The sequence below is a fragment of the Lactuca sativa genome, chromosome 5 (assembly GCF_002870075.4).
Source record: "Lactuca sativa cultivar Salinas chromosome 5, Lsat_Salinas_v11, whole genome shotgun sequence".
In the NCBI taxonomy this organism is placed as follows: Eukaryota; Viridiplantae; Streptophyta; class Magnoliopsida; order Asterales; family Asteraceae; genus Lactuca; species Lactuca sativa.
This window is the reverse complement of record NC_056627.2, coordinates 350,545,574-350,558,247: the sequence shown is the minus strand read 5'-3', so window position 1 is coordinate 350,558,247 and position 12,674 is coordinate 350,545,574. Positions and strand designations below refer to the sequence as shown.

Sequence of the window (12,674 nt, the reverse complement as noted above, 5' to 3'; positions counted from 1 at the left end):
CATATGCATAGATGAAATTTTGGTAACAAATTAAGATATTGTTGCTTAAAGTAATAAAAAAATATATTTTGTTGTATGATTTGATAAAAATATTTACACTTTGCATGAGGTTAAAACATGGATAATCCAAGAAACCACTCTGGATATTCAGGCAAAAATCGAAGAGAAAAACATAGGGTACTTGTTTGATGTTTTTCGAGATTCTTTTTTATAGCAAAAAGAACATAAGGAAAAAATTGATCTTCTGCAAAATCGAAAGCCTACAAATATAGGCACCCGGCAATTAACTGAGGTTGGTTTGGCAGTAAAATTCACAAACGGAGATCCCGGTAAACTATGGATACACCAGGCCCTCGTGTCCTTGAGATCAAATCAACTTATGCGAGCATGTAATTCGCACCTTCTGATCTCACAATATAGCATAAATCGAGTGCAACATGTCTCTAATTGATCATGATCACACTAATTAAACTGCTCGATGAAACTAAAATCAAAAACATTAACCTGTTTGTTTGAGAATCCATAACTCATATTCAAGTACGTGTATCATTTTATTGGCCCACTAGTGTTTAGCAATTAGTGATTGTTAATACAAAAGTCAAAAGTCACATCAAAGGCTTCTTCGCATAATAGCACTAGCACTCAACTTGTGAACCACCTGCAAGTCCTCAGATGCCTAACCGAGTTTGAAAAATGTACTTGTACTTGTTGAATCAAAAATTAAATCACAAAATCCGTGATACTGAAGAAGAAATTAATACAGTCGTCCATTGAATTTAATGCCAACTACTTCTTCTGTACCCACCTCCTCCCCAGTCTCAACTCTCAATGGATTACAGATAAGTAGATAGCACAAGCTCTGACAGTTTTTGCCATTGGCATGGGGCTCCAGTGTAAGTTCTCATTCATCTGATCTGACACCATTCCATAAAATCTCAACATTTAAATTTAACTAACATATAATCATTAATCATGATTTGTGATCGTGTTTACTCTTACCTTTTACCAAAGAGATGGTGAATTTGTTTACTCTTTCGAGTTTAGTTGAGCATGTTCTTGTAGGTTGCTTTGCACACCAATTGTTTGACGAAATGTCACGTTGCTATGAGAATTAACATAAAGATCAATTTCTTAAATATTTGTTGTTATGAAAACACATGTTTTGAGATCTCAATTTTCTAAAAATATTTTCTTTAGCTGCAGGAAAATTTGAGTTCCTCAATATATAGTAAATATAACAGCTATAACATTGATAAGTGTTTTGTAATAATCAAATCACTTTGTTTTATGGAATCATGTACGTTACTAAAACAAATAATTGAAAATAATTATATTACATAATATTGATGACATGCACAGTTTAGAATTTACATTCAATCGTTAGGATGGCATAACAATAATTTGAAAATTATGTATACATGTCCGGGGGAGCCTATTTTAAGTGGGAATACCCTATAAAAAGATATGATCCCAAAAAGCTCTTTAAAAAATGGAAAAAGTATTTGATGTGTTTTTTTTTTCGATCTAAAGTTTTTTCAAAGATGTTGTTGAGCTTTTCAATAATATGGTGGATCCCATAGATTTTCAATCAATTTCCAATAGGTAATACAAAAAAACGTAAATAATCAAATTGACAAAGCTTTTCTATTGTTGGGATACATTGATTTTTTTTTTTATTCTAAGCTTTTTCATAAAAAACTAAAGAAAAACTCTCCTCCTATAGATGTTCTAAAATTGATTTTATATTACAGACCATTAAGAAAACCTCTAATAAGATGTTCAAATATAGTTGATATTTTCATGAAAAAAAGCATTTAGTTTTCTCAACACTTAAGTCCACATCAACTTAGTAGTATAATTTTTTTATTTGAATAAAAATTGATATTTTGAGTTTCATTCATTTATTCGTAAAAATCATGATGATCTACCACGTCAAATTCTTTAAAAGGAATCTGACAGTGATATTTGTCTACAATCAATGATGATGTTCAAGATTCAATCTGATGTGATGAGTTGACTTAATAATATCCATTTATTTAGCACAAAACTCACTAATAAGACATAAGAATATGATTGAAAATTACACACAGTTGCACGTCCAATAAAAAATTAAATTTAGGGGTGATATTTCGCAAAATAAAATAGATGGCTATACTCGTCCAATTATTATTATTATTAACTCAACATAATTTACTATTAAACAAATCAAACTAATTGCATTTTCTTTTAGTTTTGGTCTATATCACACTTTTTTTTCCCGAAAGGGTGAAATGTAATTACATAAGCGAGTAATGTCCAATCTGAAAACTAAGAAATCGCAAAATGGGTTTAAGTTTAAACTTTAATGCTAGATAAATCATACGTGGAAAAATATTTAAACAACAAGTTGTATCTTTTGCATCAAAATCTGTACAGCTATCAGAACATTACTCCTTCAAAGGCCTGGCCTTAATTATAGTTAAAAACCCCGCTCAAAAAGGGATCATACTCATTACTAGGAGCTGTCGAGTGACTCTCTCTCTCACACACACATCACATAAAAACTGTGTGTTCTTCGCTGCGCTCGAACATTTCACTCGATTTCTTCTGAAATTCAGAATTCAAATTGAATTCCTGTACGTCCATACAAATTCATCTGAAAAGAGAGGAAAAAACGATAGCGGATTGGAGGCGAGAGCTTTTCAGCTGAGTGATTTCCGTTTTTCTCTCAGATTAAGATTTATTATTGTTTCGTTTCTTCGTGAAGAAAATTCGGCCGGAGGATTTTGAAGAAAAATTTAATTAGTTTGAAGCTGTTGATGACGCCGCCGAAGCTACAACGGAAAATGTTGTGGTAGTGTTCGAAGGACGAAGGTGCGGGTAATGTAGTTTTTTTTCGATGGAAGTTCATTTACTTCTTGCATTTTATATGTTAGGTTGAAAGGTATGTGGCGATTCTATGAGGTGAAATATTCATTTACTGAATGCAATTTACAATTTAGGTATGTTAAGTTATAGCAAGTTTGTGATTTTGTCTAACGATAAATTCATTTACTTATATGCAATATATTTTAGCTATATCAGGTAACAACTAAGCAAATTGACAGTTTAAGATATCCAAGTTGATTCGTCTTATTGCCAATTGGTTTCAAAATAGAAGTGCAAATAATTACATGATATGAATCTATCGTCCTAAAAGCAATTGCTTGCGACTCAACGTTTAGGTCTGGCTAATTCTGGATGCAGCGAGGCTACACAGGATATGATCCACCGGTTGAATCTGCACATCTGTCTTACTATCTGGATGCTTTTAGCTTAAAATTTGGTATTTGTTGTGTTCATTTACTGTTCTAGTTGGGACCGAGTTGAGTAGAGGGGAAAGTTCGTAGCTGAAAGTTAAGGAGTCCTACGTTAGAGCAATTAATCACGATGGCGTTAGTGGTTGTGTAAACTTGCACTTATAAGAGGAATATTGTTGGAGAAGTAGTAGTTGGGGTTCTGGTTCTTGAGTATTTATGAATCTTTCCTTGTACGGAATCAGGTAAATTGTAGCTATGGTGATATAGAGAGTATGTGTTTATTGGCCACTAACAAGGTTAATTGAGTTCGCAAAGTAAGTTGAACTAGTAAAAGAATGTGGCACTCATAGCATTGTATGTTTAGAGATGCTTTCTGTTGTGCGCTACCTTATTTGTTTTCTGACAATGTCATTGTTTTTCAATTTAGTTAATATATAAAGCTTGATATGCAGATCTTCTAATTTTTTTTCTGTTGTTTATTTGAACCAGGGAGATCATCCAACATAAATCATCAACCATCAAAGTCGTATATGTGAACATTTATTTCCTCATGAAACTCTGCTCTCCTCACCTGCTTCAATCCATCCTCATCATACTTTCCCTTGTATCTCCACTGTGTGCTGACTTAAACTCAGATAAACAAGCTCTTCTTGCATTTGCTGATGCAGTACCCCATGCCCCAAAGCTCAACTGGAGCAACACTACTCAGATTTGCACTTGGATAGGCATCACCTGTGATTCCAATGGGTCCCGTGTTTCCGCTCTTCGACTTCCTAGCCTTGGACTCACGGGCCCCATTCCTTCCGACACTCTTGGAAAACTGGAAGCTTTGGAAGTTCTCAGCCTTAGATTGAATAGCCTCACCGGAAGTATACCTTCTGATGTCCTCTCTCTTCCTTCCCTCCATCATCTCTTCCTTCAACATAACAACTTCACAGGTAACATTCCGGCTTCATTTCCTTCCCACATGAATGTATTAGACCTTTCTTTCAATTCCTTCACCGGAAAAATCCCGGAATCTCTCCAGAATTTGGCACGCCTAACCAAATTAAACCTCCAAAATAACTACCTCTCTGGTTCTATCCCCAATATCACATTCTCAAAGCTCAAAAATCTCAACATAAGCTACAATCATCTCAACGGTTCTATTCCATCTTCCCTTAAAACTTTCCCAAATTCATCATTTATTGGGAACTCTTTCCTGTGTGGACTACCTCTGAATCCCTGTTCACCTCCACTGCCACCTCCGCCTGCTCATACACCACCACCACCACCTACCGGGGATCATCAAGAAAAAAGCTCAAAGAAATTTCCTTTATGGGCTATTATTGCCATAGCGGTTGGAGGAGGGGTTGCAGTTATACTTTTGATGATCATTTTATATTTCTGCTGTTTCAAGAAAAAGAAAAGGAATAGGAATGAGAATGAGAATGGGAATGGGAATGGGAATGTGAGCAGTGTACGAAGAGCAAAGTCTTCTTCTGTTGGTGGAAGGAGTGAGAAGCCTAGGGAAGAATTTGGTGGTGAAGTACAAGAGGTTGAAAATAACAAGATGGTTTTCTTTGAAGGCTGTTCTAGTAATTTCGATCTTGAGGATTTATTGCGTGCTTCAGCAGAGGTGCTTGGAAAGGGTAGTTTTGGAACAACATATAAGGCAACATTAGAGGAGTCGGTAACCGTGGTTGTGAAAAGGCTGAAAGATGTGGTGGCAGGGAAGAAAGAGTTTGAACAGCAAATGGAGATGATAGGGAGAGTTGAACCACATCCGAATGTTGTCCCACTTCGTGCTTATTATTACTCTAAGGATGAGAAGCTACTTGTCTATGATTATCTCTCAAGTGGTAGCCTCTTGACACTCTTACATGGTATGCTACTTTCATCTCATGTTTCTTTTTCTTACATTAACTGCTGTTTAAATAAAATATTGTCTATATTCCAGTCCAGCATACACTACCTTAAGACTAGTCCTGTTATATGCTACTTAAAAACTTAAATGACATGGCAGGAAACAGAGGAGGCGGTAGAACTCCAATAGACTGGGAAACAAGAGTAAAAGTGACACTCGGAGCTGCACGAGGCCTTGCACATATCCACGCTATCGGCGGCCCAAAATTCGTTCACGGAAACATAAAATCGTCAAATGTCCTTATTACCCCTGATGGAGAAGGCTGCATCTCGGACACCGGTTTATCCCCGCTCATAAAGCAACACCCACCCACCACATCCCGCCACACCATCGGCTACAAAGCTCCTGAAGTCCTGGAAATCCGAAAACACTCCCATAAATCCGATGTCTACAGCTTCGGTGTCCTCCTCCTCGAGACACTCACCGGAAAACAACCTCTCCAATCTCCGGGAAGAGTAGGAGGAGAAGACATGGTGGATCTCCCAAAGTGGGTCCAGTCTGTGGTGAGGGAAGAATGGACTGCTGAGGTGTTTGATGTCGAGCTTATGAAATTTCAAAACATTGAGGAGGAGATGGTGCAGATGTTGCAGATCGGTATGGCTTGTGTTGTGCAAACCCCGGATTCCCGACCCTCCATGGATGAAGTTGTTAAGATGATTGAAGAGGTTCGTGTATCTAATTAATTAAAGACATCGCCAATTGTGATTTGTGCAGACACCTTACCTTCGTTTCTGTAAGTTTACATGCATGAGGTTGATTCAAAATTTTACCAAAATTATGTTTCGTCTTTTCGTTTTTAGGAGTGGAGAGCATTAGTCATTAGATTAGCTTTTCTTTCTCTTCATTTGTTGAAAGATTACATTTTTTAAGTTGATTAATCATTAATCGTCTAGTTGGATTGGGTATTGGGTTAGCCTGCTAACACTTTACTGTACTTTTCTTTTTATTTAGATAATTAACATATTAAATGTGATTATAAAATATCAGTTGTTGCCTGTTGGTTCTACCTGAAATGCATCGAGGCATCACCAATATTTGACTTTTAAAAAATCTGTTTACGTATAACCTATTTATTTGAATTATAATGACATCACATGACAAGTTAGTTAAATAGGGTTTAATGTTATATCATCGTGTTCACATAAGATATTAAGCATGTGTGTAATATAATGGTGACATAGAAAAATATATATTTTATAAAACACTTCAAATCTTAAAATTCGTTTTACCAATGGCTTTTGTGTTGGGTCTTTTGACTGTGATTTCCAAGAATTTCATCAAAGAGTTAACCTCATGCTCGATTTTATAAAGGAATAACTAACTCATCATCTCTTGCAAAACACTTACAAATAACAACGTTATAATTGATGAAGAAAAAATGTCTGGAAAATGTGCACTTCTTCCGGATATAATTACAAAGGATGAAAAAGAGAGGATACAATACTTTTGAAGAAACAATCTACTGAAACAATATTTGAGGCTCATTTTCAGTCTTTTTCCATGTCAACAGAATAAAATATGGACAAAAAGTATTTTTTTTAACATTTTTAGGTGCTGTTTGTTTTTTCTGAGACAAAATGTCTGCGGACGAAATCTGCAGATCTCTGCAGTAGAAGAAGTGGATCAAATGTCCGCAGTCTGAAAGAAGAAGACTATTTGTTTTTTAAAATTTGCAGGCTGTTAAAAATAAACTAAAATCTAATTAAACTTATTAAAAAAAACTTTAACAGAGTATTTCAATAATTTTATAACTTTATTATAGATAATTAACAAATGTTGATCAACTTTTATGTATTACTATTATATAAAAGTGAAAATAAAATGGTATAAATTAACGTATATATTTGATAAAAACCAACAAACTTTGGTCGTGAAGTTATACTTAAACATTATAATTAGGGGAAAAATATTTAACACATAAATTGGATGGAAATAAAATTTGATTTTAAATGAAAATTTTCAAAATATTCATTTTACTTTTTCAATTAAATCAATTAAAAACTGGATATAAATATTTTTCCCAATAAATGAATGATACTGCATTAAATAATGTTTTACAAATTTGACACAAAAAATATTAGACAATATTAAGATTTTTTTTTCATGTCTATATAAACAGCTTCAATGACCTTATTGTAATTAAATTTTTATGTATAAATTTATCATAAAGGTTATTATTGTGTCACCGAACTTTTTTCTTTTAGTATTGTAATTTTTTGTATTATAATTCGTTTATAATAGATAAAGTTGTAAATCTAAGTAAAAAAAACATATATATATATATATATATATATATATATATATATATATATATATATATATATGTTTTTTTTCAAACTAGAAGATGTCTAAAGACTTTGATCCACATCTGCGCCAAGAAGAGGACGTACCAAACCCTTTTAGGTATGCAGTCTTCAAAAAAACAAACAATCTACGAAGCATAATGTCTGCGCGTGGTCTGCGTCGCACAAACAGAAGAGGCCAAGAAGATCTGCAGAGAAAAAACAAACAACTTAGTCTTCATAAAAAAATCCAATAGGTGTTGGTAGTGGTCGTGATGGTGGTGTTGGAGGTGGTGGAAGAGGTGGTGGTGGTGTGGCAGAGGTAGGGGAGGTGGGGTGGCGGTGGAGGTAGGGGAAGTGGGGTGTGGGAGCTGAGGTGTGGCGGGCATGGCGACGACGATGACATGGTGGTGATGGTGATAATAATGATTGAAAAAGAAACATTACATAGGGTTAGAACTTACAAAAACATCTTCCAAAATTAAAAAAAGAAATCGTCTTTGGGAAAAAGAGGTCAAAAAGACTTTTTATGTTTTTTGTCTTTTAAAAACAAACGGTTTTTTTCTCAAATGTCTTTTCGCTTGCAGACATAAGAAGTCAAAAAGACTTTTTTTCCTAAAAACAAACACCACCATAATCTGATATGTAGTACCTACCACATTGTGGAAATGCATTTTGGATCCCATAAAAATCTTTACACATAATAACTAAAAAAATATAGTTTACTAAAATTACCATCAAATATGGAATGGGTCGTTTCATCTCAAGATCTAATGGATCTTATTGTTTATGTGGTCCCTTTTATATAAAGAAAACCTAATAGGTGGTACTTACTACTTCTTTGAACTACATTTTGGATTCCTTATTTTTTTTATGAGAATAAGCATGTGTTCATAGATGGAGGAACTTACAAAAACATTTTGCAAAATAAAAAAAAAAGTCTTTGGGAAAAAGAGGTAAAAAAGACTTATGTTTTTTGTTTTTTAAAAACAAACAGTCTTTTTTCTCAAATGTCTTTTCGCTCGCAGACATAAAAAGTCAAAAAGATTTTTTTTCCTAAAACAAACACCACCATAATCTGATATGTAGTAGCTACCACATTGTGGAAATGCGTTTTGGGTCCCATAAAAATCTTTACACATAATAACTAAAAAAATATAGTTCACTAAAATTACCATCAAATATGGAATGGATCATTTCAACTCAAGATCTAATGGATCTTATCAGTTTATGTGGTCCCTTTTATATAAAGAAAATCTAATATGTGGCACCTACTACTTCTTTTAACTGTATTTTGGATTCCTTATTTTTTATGAGAATAAGCATGTGTTCATAAATGGAGGAGCATATGTTGAACTATGTTAGTTCTATGTTTTTGATTTCCACAACTTGTAGTTAAAAGGTCAGAAAATCATTGTCCGAAATGCATAGAACCAATTCGGAATGCGATAAAATAGTCCAAAATTTCTTCATTTTTTTTTATAAATAGGTTTGTCGTATATGTTTTGAGGTATTTATATTATTCAAATAGTGGTTGAATTTTAGTTTAGCTAAAAAAACTCAATACCAATTTTAGTTTGCAAACAGAAACCCTAGTTCATAATTGGAAGAACAATTCTAAAACGGGTTATATTTTGTATCTTCTAATTACGAACTAAGGATTCTGTTTTGGAAACTAAAAAAAACTTAATACCAGTTTTTGTCGGGTTATGAGCACTACATCAAATACAATAGAAGAACACCCTATGTGCTCATGCAAACCCTAATGCTTGGATCTAGGTTTCACTAATTATACATGCAATTATCCAAGGCTTACAAACCCTAGATCTATCATAATATGAACCGAATTAAGGGTTTAGAAATTAGCTTTGATTGTTATGTAGCAATAACAATCTATTCCTTCTTGTAATTGGCTTCTGAAAGCTTAGTGCCTCAAGTGTTGCACCTCTAATGAGTCACAAACACCAAGAGTAAGTGGATGGAGAAGGAGAAGAGGAGAGTCACCCAAAAATGTCTAGAAACCCTAAGGAAACTCTTAGCCACATTTTTGGTGCCCTAGGGGTCATTAAATAGTGAGGCTATTAGGGTTATCTAACAAGGAAACCATAATTTGACTGCTTAGGCCCTAAGCAGCCCATGGACTCCCTCCTTAGAGGCCTTAGACGATTTCTAATGGGTTTCCCCATAGAATTTGCCCACTCCTCTAATATGGAGTCCATTAGCCCAATATTCAACTATCACACAATTTATAGGTCTAGTCCCCTAAGTTTAATTAATCTCTTGTAGCCACAAAATTAATTCTTAATTAATTATAGACTAATATTAATTAAACAATATGATCTCTCCTTTAATATATTATTCTAATAATATATTAATAAATCATAATTAATCCTCTCTCTCCATAATTCATCCTATCAAGTTGCTTTGGTGAAGGCAACCCAAAATGACCATGCACCATCGGGTCAAGTACATACCAAAATAGTTATGGACTTAGACACTAGTCCAAAAGTTTTAACAAACAAAATATCTTGCTTCATAATGAGACTCATATTGTATTTTAATCTTAGAAGAAATGCCCTCGTTTCTTTTAAAGGGTAGATAGCTGAGAAGAATCAAGTTACAAGTGACGAGATCATTTGGAACCAACAAGATTTTGAAAGTTGAGTTGAAACAGCTCCTTGTGCTTTAGATCTTCTTGTTATGATATGTTTAGGCTCGTAGGTCTAAGGAATGCATTAATTTGAAATGAGATTTTTGGTTTGACATGTTGGTTAGAGTGAATGAAAGGGAACAGGGACAAGGTTCTAGAAGTATATATGGGGTTGAATGGTATGGTACCTGTTGGTACAAAAGTATAAGAATTATAGCGATATACGTGGTAGAGTTGTCTTATGGGTAAATGTAAAATGAGAAAATCATTAGTATGAATGAATTGGCAGGATATCTTTAAGGTAAAATCTTAGTATTATGACTTAGAAAAGACCTATAGAAAAGAAAGTATAGCAATGAGAGGTCATGAAGAGTGATTAGACTCTAAGTATAAAACCCATAAAAAATAATTAATTGTGATTATAGAAATATAAATTAGACAATATGTATGTCATCGTGTGTTTTGGAAGATTTTCAGGCCAAGTAAATGATATTAATGTTGGATTAGGTGTCTAAGCCCATAACTATAATTGGTATGTACTTGACCCGAAGTAGCATGGTCCTTTTGGGTTGCCTTCACTCATGCAACTTGATAGGATAACAAGTGGAGAGAGAGAGAGAGAGAGAGAGAGAGAAGAATTTATTATATGAATAATAAATTGGCACTCAGAATGATTTTATTAATATATTATATGATTAATATATTATTTGGAAATCATATTATTAATTAGCAATTAATCAGAAATTAATCTAATATTAATTTTGGGATTAAAGGAACTGATTAATAATTGAGGGACTGTTGTGCAAATCATTGATAGTTGCATAATTGGGCTGATGGACTCCATAAAGTGGAGTGGACGAAATCCTAAGGGGGAAGCCGTATAGATTTCGTCCAAGGGCTCTAAAGAAGGAATACATGGGTTGCTTGCTGCCTAAGTAAGGAATTAGGGTTTCCACCTGAAAACCCTAGCAGTCCCCAACAATATAAACCCCTCTAGTCTAAGGATTTTGGCCCCCATGTCTTTCTAAGAAACCCTGGACGAAAATCTGCCTCTCTCTTCTTCATCATTTGGATAGAGTGTTTGTGACTCCATTAGAGGTGCAACACTTGGGTCACTAAGCTTTCAAAGACCAAGGATACTTGTTATTGCTACATAACAAGTGAAGTAATGCTCCAGCCCCTTTTATGCATATGAATTTCGAAATTGTGTATGATAGATTAATGTTTATGCTTTGGATGATTATTTGCATGTATAATTTGAGAAAAACCTAGATCCAAAGCATTAGGGTTGCCTGTACACCATAGGAATGGTGTAGTGCTCAAAACCCATCAGTGGTATCAGAGCCTATGTCGTTTTTCTGTTGTATTTGATGCTGATATGAATTGTTCAAAGCTGAAAAATATTTCGTTTTTTGTTCTGGCTGATGCCCACGAGGTGGCAAAGCCTGCCATGACGTGACATCGGATCAGATAGAAAACTTCCAGATTTTAGCCTAAAACTAGATTAGGATAATTGCCATAAGTTATTTTAACTGTTAAAATTCGAATTTTATGATATGGTAATTGATATCCTCATCTAATTAAAGGATAATTGTCAAATTTTAAAGATAATTACAAGATTATATGATGCATTAGTTATTTGTAAAATTTGATTTGAATTATTTTGCCATGATAAAAGGGATTCGGTCAAATCTTGATAAAGATAAAAAATTATATGATTAATTTGATCATTTTTAAATTTGATCTAGAAATTTTGAAAAGTTTCAAAATGTGTCCTCAAGTTTTGGAATTTAAAATGGGTTTTGCTCGCAAGGATGAATTAAATTTAATTAATTTAATTAAACCATAAGGGTGGAATTTTGAATTATTTTAACCCTAGTATTTTGAAAAGTTTCAAAAGTGCACCTCGTGGTTTTGTAATTTAATTTTGATTAAATAGCTTTAATTTTGAAATCTTAAATTTAGAACCTTGATATTTTGAATAGTTAAAATTTCACCCTTATGGTTTAATTAAATTAATTAAGTATTTGATTAAAAGAGAGAATTAATAAATCCATAATGACATGGTTTAAAATTTAATTAAATTAAGAGTCTAATTTATTAATAGGTTAAACCATCTAGCATTTTAATGTATAAAATACACTCTTATACTATATAACATTAAAAGTTTAATATATAATATATGTATAAGTAAAAGTCAGTTTTACAGTTAGTAGGTCTCATTCACGAAGCTGGTCTATAATGGGTGTTTAAAGAAGCGGCCTGTAAAATGACCGTCATTGGGTAGCCACTCTTACTACCGCACCCTTGACCAGTGGAGGGTCGTTAGCTGAACGGGTAAGATAGGATACAAACTCTTATTAATAAGTATAATGAAATATGAAGTCACTAAACGCTTTTATAAATTCCCAACCTTAGTTACTTAGGAAAAATGTGAATTTGGTGCTACTCCATGAAATTACACATTGCACCTTGTTGGTCGTTAGTGGAGCATGTGTGGTTAACTGGCACACTAATATGAGACTGATGAAAGATGGAAATGAGTAGCTCGTATATTA

General features: G+C 33.6%; 1 protein-coding gene across 4 annotated transcripts; it reads left to right on the top strand.

Annotated features, from left to right (window-relative positions):
- Positions 1-728: 728 nt before the first annotated feature.
- LOC111878767 (probable inactive receptor kinase At5g58300) lies at positions 729-6,190 on the top strand. Of its 4 annotated transcripts, XM_042895508.2 has the most exons (4): positions 2,422-2,853; positions 3,204-3,520; positions 3,768-5,143; positions 5,284-6,190. In XM_042895508.2, the coding sequence occupies exons 2-4, from the start codon at positions 3,495-3,497 to the stop codon at positions 5,865-5,867; spliced, it is 1,986 nt and encodes a 661-aa protein (XP_042751442.1). In that variant the 5' UTR covers positions 2,422-2,853; positions 3,204-3,494; the 3' UTR covers positions 5,868-6,190. The 4 variants fall into 4 exon arrangements, with proteins under 4 accessions (XP_042751443.1, XP_042751442.1, XP_023731040.1 ...); XM_042895509.2 differs by lacking the exons at positions 2,422-2,853; positions 3,204-3,520 and adding an exon at positions 729-893; XM_023875272.3 differs by lacking the exon at positions 3,204-3,520 and having other exon boundaries at positions 2,428-2,859.
- The last annotated feature ends 6,484 nt before the right edge of the window (positions 6,191-12,674 follow it).